Here is a 15,454-nt window from a genome sequence, read left to right on the forward strand (position 1 = left end):
ACAATACAGTAGCAAGTCGTTGCGTAAAGGGCATGGACAACAATGGCAGGCCTTCTGGAACATGATTGAAGTTCAGAGCTAATAAAAGAGCTTTTCGGAACAGACATATAAAATCCCCTTTCCTTTTTGCCACAAGTGTAGTTTAAAACGAATAATGCACTTTTACAAAACTGATATATGTTGATAATATTAACTATTTTAAACTAGCCACAAATGTAATGTTGTCTCACTATAATTAACACACAGTTTATCCATTAAATTTGTAGTAAAACTAATACAAATGGTGATTATTCAAAAACATAGTTTTACTATAATAAAAAATGTTACATTTACCCAAGGGCAGGTTTGATGTAGGGTTAAAATATGAAAACAAATGAAAAAGAGAATACAATGAGAAAACTTAACTAGTTAGCATCCTGCTGTGCTGAAGAGCATGAACAGTATTTCCCTGATTCTCAACATGACACATGGGTTTCTGATGTATAGACTGGACACCCTATCCATACCACCATTTGAGCAAAGAGATTCCTCTCAAATCTAGCGCACATTATCACCTTCCCTAAAACAAACACACGGACGGTCAAACACACACCTCTGAGCACGCATCCCCAGTTCCCCTTTTCAATTACATTTAAATTACTTTCCAAATTCTAGTCGCAAATGTACTATTTAGGAAGTGAAACTTCAAGGTATTTCGATCCAAACTGTGTCAGATATTCTCTCAAAAAGAAATTAATATGTGAACATTGGACTTAAAGTGCCAGGAGTTTTTGACAGACATTCTAGAACGTTAAGAGAATTGTGTGGAATATTTGCAGAATTTCATCCAGCGGTGTTAAACAGATAGGAATGTCTCTGAAGTGTTTGCTCAGGGAAGAGAGAGGAGATGTCTGCCAGAACTATGTCAGCTTCAACCAACCAATAAATTATCTGTGTAATATGATTGGTTTGCTCTGGTGCCCTCATATAATACAGCATCAGGTCTTTCAAATAACACCTACTATCAATGGATATTTATTGTGAAATCACCAAACATAAAAATCACAAAATGTTTGCACATTGAAGTTTAACAACAGCTAAAATATAGGCCCTACTTGTACAATTATGGAGTTATATAGGAATGAGCACACGACACTTGAAATAAAGTAGGATGAAGCTCCACACTGCTGTCATGCTGTCAAATTTGTTTAAATATTCCCGCTACAGGTCAAGAGGTCTGAGAACATTAGCCTCTCATTTTACAGACATTTAAAAGGCATGTTCTCTGAATGTGTTCTGGGGTCTTTGTGGACATGCTGTTGCTCATCGAAAGACAACTTTGGCTTGTGAGGAGCTTTCCTCCCATTGGTGTGTTTTTTTAGGGTATCACGAAATGATGCAATGCAACAGGGAGCTGAGGGTTTCAGCGTGACGGACAGCTGCTCCTGACGACACGCATCATGGAGTTTAAAACAGACTCTGCACTATGACCAAATGTTGGAGCAACCAATGGTATTAATGACCATGACCAATTGCTCCCATGCTCTCTTTCACTGTGCCAATGTTTCTCTCCCGCTCTCCTTTCTGCTCTAGCAAAATCTTCCCAGCAACACATATCACTCGTTCCTTCCTTTTTGGAACAGTAAGCCGTTTGTCATTACTCAGAAAACAGGTTGTATGACTATATGCGTGTGATGTTTATCCTGTCTGTATCACAATCTCCGAAACCACAGTGTATGACCCCTGATATAAAGCTTTTAGTTACCAAACTAGGGAACAGAGAAGGACAGACTGCCCCTCCTTCCTCTCTCTCTCTCTCTCTCTCTCTCTCTTTACCCTCCTTTTGTCTTTATTCCTGTTTTATTTACTGTCTGTGTCTTTCAAAGTTTGTGTGTGTGTTTGTGAATGAGCAGAAAATAAACGCTGATTACATCACTGTTTGGTTTTGACCCTTCTTGCTAGAAAAAAATTCTCAGGCAAGCTAAACCAATAATTCAGTCTGGTGATCACAGGTTATGATATATGTTAAACGTTTATTGGGAATATATAAATAAGTGTAATTTTTGTAGCATAATTAAAAAGCCCATTTAAACCCAGCCTAAGACCGTTTTTTTCACATATGGAGGCTCTAAAACACAACAGCCTGAATTTAGGGCCTGGTCCAGCTCATCCCCAACAGGGGTCAGGGCTGTGGGGTGTTTGTCTTTTTCAGCTATAGCAGAGGATTTTTTTATAAATAAGATATGCTCAACTGTGCCCACTCGCCAGGTATCATTCGCATCACGTCTGCACAAACAGAGGTACTTTCTCCTTGTGGTTGTTTATTAAAAGCTAAACCAATCAGTATGGATAGTATGGAACAAGCAGCATTACTGAAGTAACTTACAGGCGCTACATTCCCCCTTTGGCAGCCTTAAGTCAAGTGTCCAAGCGATGTAGACAAGCAGCTGATGTCATCCTCAGTTTGTGTGTGCGTGTGTGCGTGCGCGTGTGCGCGTGTGTGTGTGTGTGTGTGTGTGTATGCATGCATAAAGGGGTAGCAGAATTGTCACCCTTCTGTTGAACATTCCTTTCTCACAGGAGGGCATTATATCCTCGGAAAGAAAGAAAGAAAGAAAGACAGGGCTGAAGTAGATGCAGTTACAAAGCTGCTCTGCAACAGCCATAATTTACACTTCAGCCATTTGGCCTTGGTGCCTCTGAACACCAGGAATGCATATTAGTTCATACTGAATGCAATGATCATACCAGCACTCCATGTTTACATTTACATTTATGCATTTGGCAGACGCTTTTATCCAAAGCGACTTTCATTGCATTATCCTTTACATTTATACATAGGTATCTGCAATCCCCTGGGATCGAACCCACAACCTTGCATTGTTAACGCAATGCTCTTACCACGGAACTCTCTCTCTCTCTCTCTCTCTCTCTCTCTCTCTCTCTCTCCCTCTCTCTCCCTCTCTCTCCCTCTCTCTCTCTCTTTGCTGCCCATTTTCAGTGTTCTTTGCATAACATAACTATATTCACGCTCAACAAAAACACTTTTTTAAAAGCACAATTTTGTAAAACCTAAAACACACAAACTTTTCAAATTGTAAAAAAGGTTTAGCTACAAACGTCAACACAATGAACAACAGTATTTTAAAGTACACAACTAAAACAAGAAGGTTTATTAGTTCTAATTACTTACTCTATTAGTGATTCACTAGACTAGACGACCAAGAACAATCTTACAAGATCCTACAAATAATGGACCAAAGACATCTGCTTATAAATTATGGGACGGAGCTACTAATGGGTTCAATACACATTCAGTAAAAGATCTTAATAGTTTGTTCATTATTGTCACTCTCTGCTGATTCTAACAGCGCATTCGTGTCTCACCTATAAATATATATTAATTCAAATGTATTATCAGTTTTATTAATTTAATTGCCACTTTTGTTATTTACACTTATGCCTATAAAATGCATTACAATAAAATTTAATTGAAAAACAGAGATTAAGTGGAACCAGTTTTAGCCAGCCTTCTCAGTCTTCAGTTCACTTTCAAAATTACTATATAACTCCTGTGTCACGATGTATAAGAAGGACTCGTTATGGTGTGTTTTTTACGTTTCGTCCACGTCCGCATTGCCTTTGTATTGGCTAATGCGCACCCGGATCATTCTGCGGTTCATGGTACTTGTAATGGCGACACCTAGTGGTAAAAAGGTGGCTGTACCGTTGTACGCTAATTAGCACGCCACATAAATACAACTTAAACGCATAATTTTAATAGAAGCATTATAATTATTTTATGAATCGTTTTGTTTTACCCTTGGAAAACACACAGAAATCGTTACTTTTCTCTTTCTTTAACAGAAAGCACACTGTGGAGGCGCAATATTTTATTGAGTTGAATTTAGTTATTTCAGCTTTCATTTATATTTTTGTCCAAAATTAAGTTTAGTTTTCACTAGTTTGCACGCAGCACCTGTTGTGTAATTGTCCCTTTCATGTGTTTTTATTTTCTTGTGTCGGTTTATATTTTACATTAGATATTACGACCTTGGCTTGCCGAAATTACTTTGTTACATTGATATTTTAACAGGTTTATTTTCAGGGCTTGTTAAAACGTGGCGAAATCGGTTTCATTACAATTTTTCCCAATTAATTGGAATTGTCCAATTATACATTTTCCAATTGATTTAGTTTTTGTATTTTTAGATTTCGTAAATGACACACCTGTAAACATGACGTTCATTTTTCGAAATGTGACACATATTTACAATTTCCCCCAGTAGTTCCCAATGAGGGCATCCTGATTACCCTCCCGGTCGCAGTGTGGCGCTGTTCCGCCACGGATAAACGTGCAGCGGCGCCTCGGCCATGTTGAAGTGTGGAGGAACTGCAGCCCGCCATTGTGTGTCTGATCCGCAGCTGTAGCGAGATAGAGAGAGTCGCGGGCGCAAACACTCTTAAAAACACACATTTTCCGTTCGCTTTAACCCGCAAACAAACGCGCAGTCTAACACACAGGCTCCGGGGAGAGAGAAATGTCAGCCAGCAGCCTTCTGGAGCAGGTAAAGAGAGGCATTTTTTGAGCATTGAGCCGAAGTGGCGTCGAGGCGGTTTTTTTTCTCTCGCAGCGCGAGTTCAGGCCTTAGCTTTATATAAACCTTCACTTATTCTCCCTCTTTCCTCTCCACACTCACTCCTTCATGAATCACCTGGACCCAATCCAGAGACCGAAAGGCCAAGCAAACAAAGGTAAGTGAAGCGCTCCTGTGATGTTTGTCAGTTGTAATGGGTCTCGTGCTGCGCTGTTGCTGTTAGCAGGCCGTTTGTACATATTAACTTCGTGGTTGAATTAAGCGTTGAAATCCGCTTAAAAACAACCCCAAGTCATGTGCTTAAACGGGGATGTCTGATCGGAGACGAGTTGGCTTGTTTTGGTCACTTGCGGATCTAGAAAAAGCTCGTGTTTAGAGCCCACGTTGGTTAGCCGTTTAGCACTCGTGAGGCCGAGTGTGCATCTGAAAGCGTGACACAAGCTAAACACCTGACCGCCCACTTATATAGTTTACTTTGCACTGTTCTTGGGGTGTTTGTCAGGTGTAGCAATGTGTTAGATTCGCACGCCCTTAACAGAGTATCGCCCTCATTGACGAAGAGGCTGGAGTTAATCCCGCTGCTTGGAGGAACCTGTTGAGGGGAAATGTTTTTTATATATTTTTAATTCTGAAGGTTTTGGTTTAATTCGCAAATCTTCCGATGTGTCAAATTTTAACAGCAGCAGCAAACGTTTAGTTTCGTTTCTCTGGAAATAAATGATAGTTGATATAAGTAGTTGTCACATCTGTATCATTACCCTACAGGTCACGATAAACCTTGAGTGTGGTCCCTAACTGTTGTTTATTTTTTCCAGTGCAAAACGGAGCTGTCACTCAAAAGGATACTTTGAACGATGATGAGTTCGAGCCTTACCTGAATGCTCAGCCCAGACAGGTAGGTCTCTGTTCAGGACTGAACAAAATATGGAACCCATAGAGAGAACGAAGGGCAATTACTTTTGCTGCCTATTCTCTGTGGATTAATTATGGTCCATATTTGCATCCCGGTCTCTGAGCTTTGTTGTCATATTAAGATGTCGCTATGGTTCTCTATGCATCGGCTAAAGAATTGTATTAAAAGGTGTGTAAACTTGGCCTAAAGTCATACTCGCGGACAGATTGTCAGTCATGTAGGGTATGTTTCTTGATGAGTTTCATGAAATTCTGCACAATTGTTCACCAGGAATGGATAAAAAGTTGAAATTTTTTAAAGTGGGTACACAAACAGACTCGCTTAAAAGAATCGTATTGAAATAAAAAATATTCTTGACTATCTAACCCTGTAATGTGTGATGATAATGGCTGTTTTGTCAATGAATGTTCCTCCTACTGAGGAAAATAGGACACGGATGAATAAAGGGGCTAGTTTTTTCACCCTGTCAAAGGAATGCTGGGATCTTTTGTAGGGAATCTTATGTCACTTGCTGCCCTCACAAAGCTGATTGCTAGTGTTGAAAAAATGAAGACTAATAGTTGTGTACTTTAGGGGGGACCCAGTCTACAAACAATCACAAGTGTTTGTGAAGCCCAGTTCTAAACATCCAAGATAATTTATTTTAGGACTGACATTCTTTTGGTGCACCATGTCATTTAATGTTTGGCATTGCATTTATATCAGAGCATGTGAGTGGAGCAGTGGGTTTGCTCTATGACCGTTTTAGTTAAAGAATGCCTGAAATAACAGTATGATAACTGATTAAGAATATTTGCAAATGGACAAGGCATTTGTAATTGACTCGTGTGCCATTGTGCTATTATTCAGGCTTATGCGTTGTACGTGGGGCTGTAGTCCAGCAGCGAAAAAGCAAATCGCCAAGAGGGCTGGGCGAGCGTATTCAGCGAGTGAAACGAAATTTTCAGTGAGGTGCTCTCTGCTCCGCTTACGTGCGCCGATCTATACGTCTCATTTTGATGTGCTGTCAAGCTAGTGTTAATAATTTGATGAGTGGGAATATTTAAATGACTTAATCAGCAAGGCAGATTATTAACCGGTTGAATATTTGTTTGACCTTATTAACTGTTTTTCATCACTTGTTAATATAACACATTTGTTATTACAACACTTTGATGACACTGGTTTGCATTAACAAATTTGACTGCTGACTCATTTATGGTTTTGTTTTTGCAGAGCAATGCCTATACGGCCATGTCCGACTCCTACATGCCCAGTTACTACAGCCCCTCTATAGGCTTTACCTACTCGCTGAATGAAGCAGCATGGTCTACTGGCGGTGACCCCCCCATGCCTTACCTGGCCTCCTATGGACAGCTTAGCAATGGGGAGCATCACTTCCTCCCAGATGCCATGTTTGGCCAGTCCGGCGCACTGGGAAACAACCCTTTCTTGGGACAGCATGGCTTCAACTTTTTCCCTAGTGGGATTGACTTGGCCTGGGGAAACAGCAGCTCTCAGGGACAGTCCACACAGAATTCAGGTTACAGCAGCAGTTATGCCTACGCTCCAAGCACGTTAGGAGGTGCTATGATTGATGGACAGTCTACCTTTGCAGCCAACGAGCCACTCAACAAGGCAGTAGGAATGAATAGCTTGGATCAAGGCATGGCGGGGCTTAAGATCGGGGCTGCCGACATGGCACCCAAAGTTGTCGGTTCTGGACTTCCCGGAGGGCCACTGAGTCAAGTGTCGGCAGCTCCCATTATGCCTCCGGCCTCCATGGCTCCCCCAAAAACTGCATCTTGGGCGGACATTGCCAGCAAGCCTGCCAAACCACAGCCTAAGCTGAAAACCAAGGGAGGACTTGGTGGGTCAAATTTGCCACCTCCTCCAATCAAACATAACATGGATATTGGAACATGGGATAACAAGGGGACAGTGCCTAAAACAGCAACCCCACATCAGGCTTCCATGCCCACCAACGGTCAGCCACCCAATCAGTCGTCCCCTCAACCGGGCACAACTGCAGGAGGGGTGCCGCAGCTACCACTCAGCAATGGACAGCTGGTGGCTCCTGCTGGTCAGCATGGGCAACATCCTCTTCCCCCCGGTGGGCAGCAAGGTGCTGTCCCACCTCCCTTGTCGCAAGGCCCCCCTCAACCTTCTCAACCAACCCGCTGGGTTCCCCCGCGTAACCGTACCAACGGCTTCACCGATGCGGTGGGTGGACCTGGCCAATCCCCTCCGAATTCAGGAATGGGTGGAGTTGCTGTTCCAGCAGAGCCCCACCCGGTTCTGGAGAAGTTGCGTATGGTGAACAACTACAATCCCAAGGACTTTGACTGGAATCCTAAGCACGGTCGCGTCTTCATCATCAAGAGCTACTCAGAGGATGACATCCATCGCTCCATTAAGTACAATATCTGGTGCAGCACGGAACATGGCAATAAGCGTCTGGACGCTGCGTACCGTTCACTGGCCAACAAAGGGCCACTCTACCTGCTCTTCAGTGTAAATGGAAGTGGGCACTTCTGTGGCGTAGCTGAGATGCGCTCGCCCGTGGACTACAACACCTGTGCAGGTGTGTGGTCACAGGACAAATGGAAGGGTCGGTTTGACGTGCGCTGGATCTTTGTGAAGGACGTTCCAAACAGCCAACTGAGGCACATCCGTCTGGAAAACAACGAAAACAAACCGGTCACCAACTCCCGTGACACGCAGGAAGTTCCGTTGGATAAGGCACGTCAGGTGCTGAAGATCATTGCAAGTTACAAGCACACCACCTCCATTTTTGATGACTTCTCGCACTATGAGAAACGTCAGGAAGAGGAGGAGTGTGTGAAAAAGGTAACCTGATTCTTCAAGGAGCTAAATCTGCTTTTTCTGAGTTCGCCCACGAATCAAAATTCTGTTCATTTACTCTCCCTCAAGCTATTCCAAATCTGTATACATTTGCTTATGGCCACCATTAACTACCATAGAAGGAAATCTGTTTGTCATTTTGTACATTGTAGTCAATGGTGGCCAAGAACTGCTTACAAAAATCTTTTTCTGTGTTAATCGGAACAAAGAAATGTATACAGATTTGGAATAACTCAGGGCTGAGTAAATTATTACAGAAGTTTTATTTCTGGATGAACGGTCCTTTTTAAGTCCTTTTGTTACGCTTCACAAACAAGTTGTATTTGTTAACAATTAAAGTATTCGCTATTGTGAACTAACTTATGCTTCTACAGCATTCATTAATCTTGGGTAATTTGAGCATTTACAGAAACATCTTTCAAATTAAATGTTGTAATTAACATTTATGCACCATGAAATATGAAAAAATACTTAATGCACGCTGAAACGCTATTGCTCATTGATACTTCATGTTAGTTAATGCATTTAAATATGTTAACAAATACGATTTTAATTGTAAAGTGTTACCCGTTCTTCATATGTGAAACATTCCAAACTTTGTCTTAAAGGGATAGTTTACCCCAAAAAAAACTTCTGTCATCATTTACTCACACCCAGATTGTTCCAAATCTGTTTAAATTTACTGAACACATAGGAAGAAATTTGGAAGAATGTCAGATCTCATCCACTTACTTACTGCCATAGGGAAAATAAATACCATGGAAGTCAGATTTGACAATCTTAAAGATATCTTCCTGTGTGTTCAGCTAAACAAAGAAATTTACACAGCTTTGGAATTAAATGTGATGCAATCATGGAAAACCCGTCAAATGTCGTTTACAGAAATATGAAAAATAGAAAGTACATTTTTGTCAAAATTGGTTTTTAATTAAAATAATGTTCTATAACCTCTTGTCTATCATCTCTGAACATATTGTGACAAAATTAACTTGTTTATTGCTGAAAAATAGCGATTTATAGTGGCTGATGTTTAAGAACATGCCAACGGAGCTGATAAAAAAATCACTCATATCTTAAAACTACAATAAACCACATAACGAATAATGATGGTGTAACAATGCACATTTTCTGCCAGTCCTGTGTAAACTACGGTTTGCCAAGTTTTTTTGTGATATCACTGGTCTCACCATCTGGAGCACCGGGAGTTTATCACTTAAAACTTGCTTCACTACTTGCTAGTTATTTTCTGTAATGTTTGCTAAGGTTCTTGTGTAGTGATAGTGCTCGTAGCACTCCTGACAGCTCTTGTGTGCCCAGCACCATTTTCCTTATTTTCGTTTTATACAGTATTTTTATAGATTTATACACTAGGAATTTTTGTTTTGTTATTTAGAGTAAGTCTTACCACTGTAAAGTTACTTTTACTTATGATACTTGACTGTTGTGCTTTTATTTTCATCACCTGACTTTAAACCCGTTTTCCTCCAAATTCCATTCCTGAAGATCATAGCACTCTGCCGACTTCATATAGCCATTTGTTACTACATACAAGATATGTGCAAAATTGAAAATTTGGAAAGGGCTTGAATCCAGATTTCATATGGTATCAAAACTGTTATATACATTTTCAACATGTGTTGGGTTTTCCCTAGATCGCATCACAAATGACAAATTTCTTTTTTCGGAGAAGTATCACTTTAAAGAGGAAAAATTAATCCTAAAAGGCTTATTTAGTTTTATTATTTTTAATTGAACATATCTCTCACCATGAACATAGCCGTATAGTGTGGCATTGCATTAAAGAAAAAAAATATGCTAAAAAAATACAAAACCTGCTGATTTCTTTCACATTTCCTTTCACATATTTTTTTCTGTACCTTTAGGCTTCTGAGTTTGTCTGCTACAAAATAAATTTGTGTCGTACTAGGGCTGGACACTAATAGCTAATATTTATATTGAAATATATTTATTTCGGTCGATACGATATAATTCCAATTACGTTATGAACAATAGGACAAAAAAGTTAGATATAAGTTGAGAGAACCATTCTAGATGCCAGTATTTTTTGTTTAGACCTTGTGTAAGTATCCAATTTTAGAATCATGATACCAATAAAAGAAAGAATAACATCTCTAAATGTGCTTCAAAGCATAATTCCATAACTTCAAAATGTGCTTTAAAGCATAGAGCTTTTCTTCAAAGCTCTTGGGTATAGGCTTCTCATTACTTTTTTCTTGAAAGCCTGCCTTTGACATATTCATCTAAATTAATCATCTTCATTTATTAACGGCCACTGAATTTTATGTATTACCGTATTTTCAGTTTATTTTTTCAAAACTATGTACAAGATTTGCCATGCTCTCATGTAATTTGACATTAAGAACCATTTAAATTAGTTACACTGTCTTTCGTGCAGATGCTTCAGTTTCTTAGCTTTAAAAAACTGTATGAAATTTGCCATTCTGTCCTCCAAATTGACATTGAAACTAGTTTGTGTTTACTGTCTGACAAAACGTGTATTTTAGGTCAAATGAGATGATCCGTTATAACTTTGTCATCATGGCTGTCGCACACCATGTAAACAACAACATTTAATCCTTGAGTTGGAAGTCAAGACTTTCTTCACAAACACCTTATTATTGATGGAGACTTGCAAACCAGCAGTGGCCACTGGACGAGAAGCGTTCCTTACGCATGCGTGTGCGTAATCAGGTTCAACGTTTACTCCCGACACAGGACGTGCCACGTTTAACTTTATTTTTATTCTGTTTAAGGTAAAAACCTGAGGCTCTTTATCGTTAATCATTTTAGTCATTAAGCAGATGCTTTTATCCAATTCAATGAAGAGGTAGGACTAAATGCTGCAGAAAGGAAACACAAACTGTAGGATTTCTGCGTGTATACGGTTTATGTCCGGTTGCGTCGCTTTTTACAAGCATATGTAAGTTGCGGATCCGTTTCGTAAATGAATATACAGACAAAAATTGTTAAACTTAAAACTAGAGATTTATTCTGGGGCACAACAATGTGCCTCTCCATAACACCAGTAAAGCTGCTGCGGTGCGCAGTAAGGGCTCAGACCCTGACGTGTAATGTATATTGATAAATCGAAAAGGTGTTTAAAAATCATCACTGTTAAATAAATTAATTTTGTCAAGATCGATATTATTATTATTATTGAATTATTGTCCAGCCCTATGTCGTACACTACTTTGTGTATGGGTAAAATTAAAATCGAATAAACATGTTTAATGCAGTTTGGTAAATGCTGCACAGATGTTGTTGTTTGTAATGATACAGGAATCATGCAGTTATGTGGTTTGTACAAGCAGCTGATTGTCTCTTGTTTGACCAGGGTGCTAGTGTGTCAAATGACAAAAAACACAGTTCAAAAACTTGGGGTTAAACCCACCTTAACTCCCACAGGTGTGCTGGAGGCTTTGTCTGTTTTGTTCAGAACTACAAAAGAACATCTGTGTGTTGTGTTTGTTAGTTCTTTTTTTCAGCCACATCAATTCTCAAGTAACACGACAAGCATTTCTAAGCAGCCTATGCTTATTTCAGCTTTTGTGTGTGTGTGCCTTTTACAAAACCGTGACAGAACACATGATGGACTTTTCTTCTCAAATGGCACAAAAAAGTTTGGATGATAACTTAATTAATCTGACCATCTCTTCTTTTACCACCTTTGTTTGTACAGTAGTGTTTTTATTTTGTGAGAAGAGGTATTTATATTATTTTGACCAAGTATTTATCAAAATGAAAGTTGCATGTTGAATTGACATGTTTTCTGTTCTATTTTTTTGGTGCGGTTGACGCTCAAGTTTTTCATTTGTGGGGGAGTAAGTAAATGATGGGAATTGAGGTCTAGAAAATACTTTTTTACAGGTTTTTTTTTCTGTGTTTGTAGGCTGACATTCTTGTGGGCCTGTGCTTTTAACAGAAAGTGTAATGTTTTAGGCAAATAGGTTGTAATGGCTTTATGCTGCAGTTTTACTGATGTCCCAATAATAGGACTTAAAATGGAAATATTTGTTTTCCTGAATTGTTTCCTCCTCTGTGCTTCCGACAAGTCCTGTTGAATTTCTTAAGTAACTTTGTAAATTGATTTAAAACCGCAACAATACTATTTAATTTCAAATTTAAGACTGTAATTAAATGTTTACTTGGTCAGGTTGTACAGTACAAGTTGGAACAGTTGTTCAGGCTTCACTTAAAGTTTGGGACTAAAGTGTTTATGTGCTTGATACAGGAGATTCACAGCTGCATAATGTATTTTTTAGTAGTGTATGTTCCTACTTTCTGTAGTTTGTTTTGAGGGTTGCTTCATAGTAGTTGAAGTGAACTTGACAACCATGTTTTTGTTTCTGGGCAGGTGGAGGTTCAAGGGAGTGATCCATACTCCAGTAACTCCAGTCGGAGCCACTACAGAATGCAGGTAATACATCTTGTAGATTCAACTTATCCTTTATCTGCAAATGTGTTCGTAAATTAGTCTCTGTTGTTTTACTTGTGGTTACAATACAAAATAAAATATTAATTATTTTTTACTTTTGCCACCTGAGAAAATTGTGAAGTTGATGTACATAATATAAAAACCTTGTAATTTCTAAATCATCCTGCCAGTGTGCATTGCTAATTATATATATTTTGTTTTTCCAGGATCGCCAAGGACGTGTGAAGTAACAAGCACTGGTTTGGGCAAAAGACTGACAGGCCCTGTGCTATCTCCCCAATAATACAACCAGATATTTTCAGAAATTTCTTAGGAGAAAGATTTAACCAAGGATTCAAAACAAGGAAAAAACTAAATGAAGACTCTTTGATTTTCTGTTGACCTAAAAGACTTACTTCGAACTTGTAGTAAAAGAACATGACGTGATTATACATAGGACTACAACTTAATAATTCTATCGGATTCTAATAGTGAACCCAGTACTTCCTTTTTTGGTCCCATTTTTGTTCCGCTGCCTCTTATTTTTCTCCCCATTTTCTGTTCTTTTTTCTTAAAGAGAAACATCTGGTTTTACAGTCCAAGCACAAGGCTTTTGCTTCTCTCTTACTGGAATATTTGAGTTTTTTAATGTTGATTTCTAGTGCCTGGATCCTGTATAGGCATTTCCCCATTACTCTGTTAAGCCCTCCCCCTCTTTATTGGATCCAAACTATCCAATCAGAACACAAAGTGGGCGTTGCCTTTTCAGTGGATGTTCCATTGTTGGTAATTGGCTAGTAGTCAGTATAAAGCATTGTTACCTTCGGAAAAAGAATTGTCTACAGCCCTCTGCCATGATTATATATTGGAAAAAAGTTGTAATACAAAGAAATCAAATGATTGTGCAGGATTGTCCTGAGTTGTATTTCTGTTCCAGTTTTGTTTTTTGTTTTTGTGTTGGTAATAGAGGGTGTTTGGTGGGGGAAGGTAAACAGAGAAGCAAATTTGTTGAGTTTAGGCTTTGGTCATTGGATCAGTTTTATAGTGTACAAAAGGGGCCGTGTTTGACAGTTGTCAGCTTATTTTCCATTTACTCCTTTTTCAAGTTAAAAAAAATTGTTGCTATGGGCTGCTCTTCTCCCGTCATTTTTTCCTTTCTCGTCTTTCTCTTCCGTTTCTTAAGTCTGCATTGAGATGGGCCTTGCACTCTCTCTTTTTCATAATCAGTTCATTAAAAATAAATGTGGTATACTCGGCAGAACTTGTGTGTTGCATTTTCCCCTTGTTTGACTAAATATTATCCCACGCACTAACCTGTGTGCTAAACTGCCTGGTCCCACCCAGCACCCACACTTCTGTTCCACACTAGCTGTCTGCACACTTAACCCTCTTCTACCATGTTCATGTCAGTGCATTAAACGACTCCTGCAAAAACTGCTGGCATTTAGCAGTGTCAGAATAAAGATGCTGCACAAAGCTTAAAGTCTGTTTGCTTTTTGAAGGAGTGGATTAAAATGACCAGAAACGTGGTATTACATGGGATTCATTTTGATAGTTCAGCCAAAAATGAAAATGCTATTTACTCACCCTGTTCTCATTTCAAACCTGTGTGACTTCTAACGCAGATCACAAAAGATGATATTTTGAAGAATGTTGTTAACCCCACAACGGCGGTACCCGCTCACTTCTATTGTATGGACAAAAAACAATGCAAGTCAATGTTCGGCTACCAACATTCTTTAAAATATCTTTTGTTCTGCAAAAGAAAGTTACTTTCCATTGTTTGAAATGGCATGAGGGTGAGAAAATGATTGCAGATTTTTCATTTTTGGTAAGGTATATCACTTTAATTTGCATTATATTCTTACTGTGGTGGTACAAGTTGAAGATTTGTGTTTTGACAGGTATGCAAGGTTTTGTATCTTGTTTAAATGGTCATTAATTGTGACACACATTTTTTGTAAAGATGCATGTTTCAAACTGATTTACTGTATTCCCAGTGGCAAGTGTTTTTCCCCGAAGTATGTTTACAAGGAGTTTATAACAAATAGGAAACATCAGTTTGATTTTTGACTGCTATATAGGTCACTGTATAACCAAGGTTTTCTCGCTATCCTTCTACTAGAAAAAAAACTAATAGTTAGTGATTTTCGTCAAAAGACTGTAATCATGGTTAAATTTTGTCATTCAGCAGACGCGTTTATCCAAAGCGACTTACAAGTGGGGTAAACAATGGAAGCAATTGGAACAGCATATGGACAACAAAAAGCATAAGTGCAATATAACTAGTAATAAATAAAAAGCAAAATTATGATTATGCGTAGCTGATGGCGTGTTATATCTGCGAAATTTAATTTATTACCAGCTTCCGGTTTCTAAAACGGGCTTCAGGTGGCGCTGTTTCACTTAAACGCGGATGCACGATTTATATTTATGTGTAAAAGGGAGTTCCCACGTGTTTAGGAAAAACCCTGCCTTCATATTCCTGAAAATAAGTTAAGTATATATACTTTACATCTAAGATGCGTGCCACTGCATCACAATGGTTCTGTGTTTTCGCCCTTTTGTCATGATTAAATAAAATGGCGACAAAATGTGGAATTGAAACTGGTTGTCCAACAGAGGGTGTTAGGTGTTCACTTTTCGTGCGCCTTTTCAGCGCCTGTACTGGTGTGAAGGAGAGTC

General features: G+C 39.1%; 1 protein-coding gene across 1 annotated transcript; it reads left to right on the top strand.

The window, feature by feature from the left end:
- The first annotated feature begins 4,273 nt into the window (after positions 1-4,273).
- Positions 4,274-14,960, top strand: ythdf2 (YTH N6-methyladenosine RNA binding protein F2). Its single transcript, XM_079459032.1, has 6 exons — positions 4,274-4,547; positions 4,710-4,734; positions 5,393-5,472; positions 6,706-8,319; positions 12,710-12,772; positions 12,997-14,960. Exons 1-6 carry the CDS (start codon positions 4,521-4,523, stop codon positions 13,018-13,020), a joined length of 1,833 nt encoding a protein of 610 aa, XP_079315158.1. The 5' UTR covers positions 4,274-4,520; the 3' UTR covers positions 13,021-14,960.
- The last annotated feature ends 494 nt before the right edge of the window (positions 14,961-15,454 follow it).

Source organism: Barbatula barbatula (assembly GCF_947034865.1).
Source record: "Barbatula barbatula genome assembly, chromosome: 6".
In the NCBI taxonomy this organism is placed as follows: domain Eukaryota; kingdom Metazoa; phylum Chordata; class Actinopteri; order Cypriniformes; family Nemacheilidae; genus Barbatula; species Barbatula barbatula.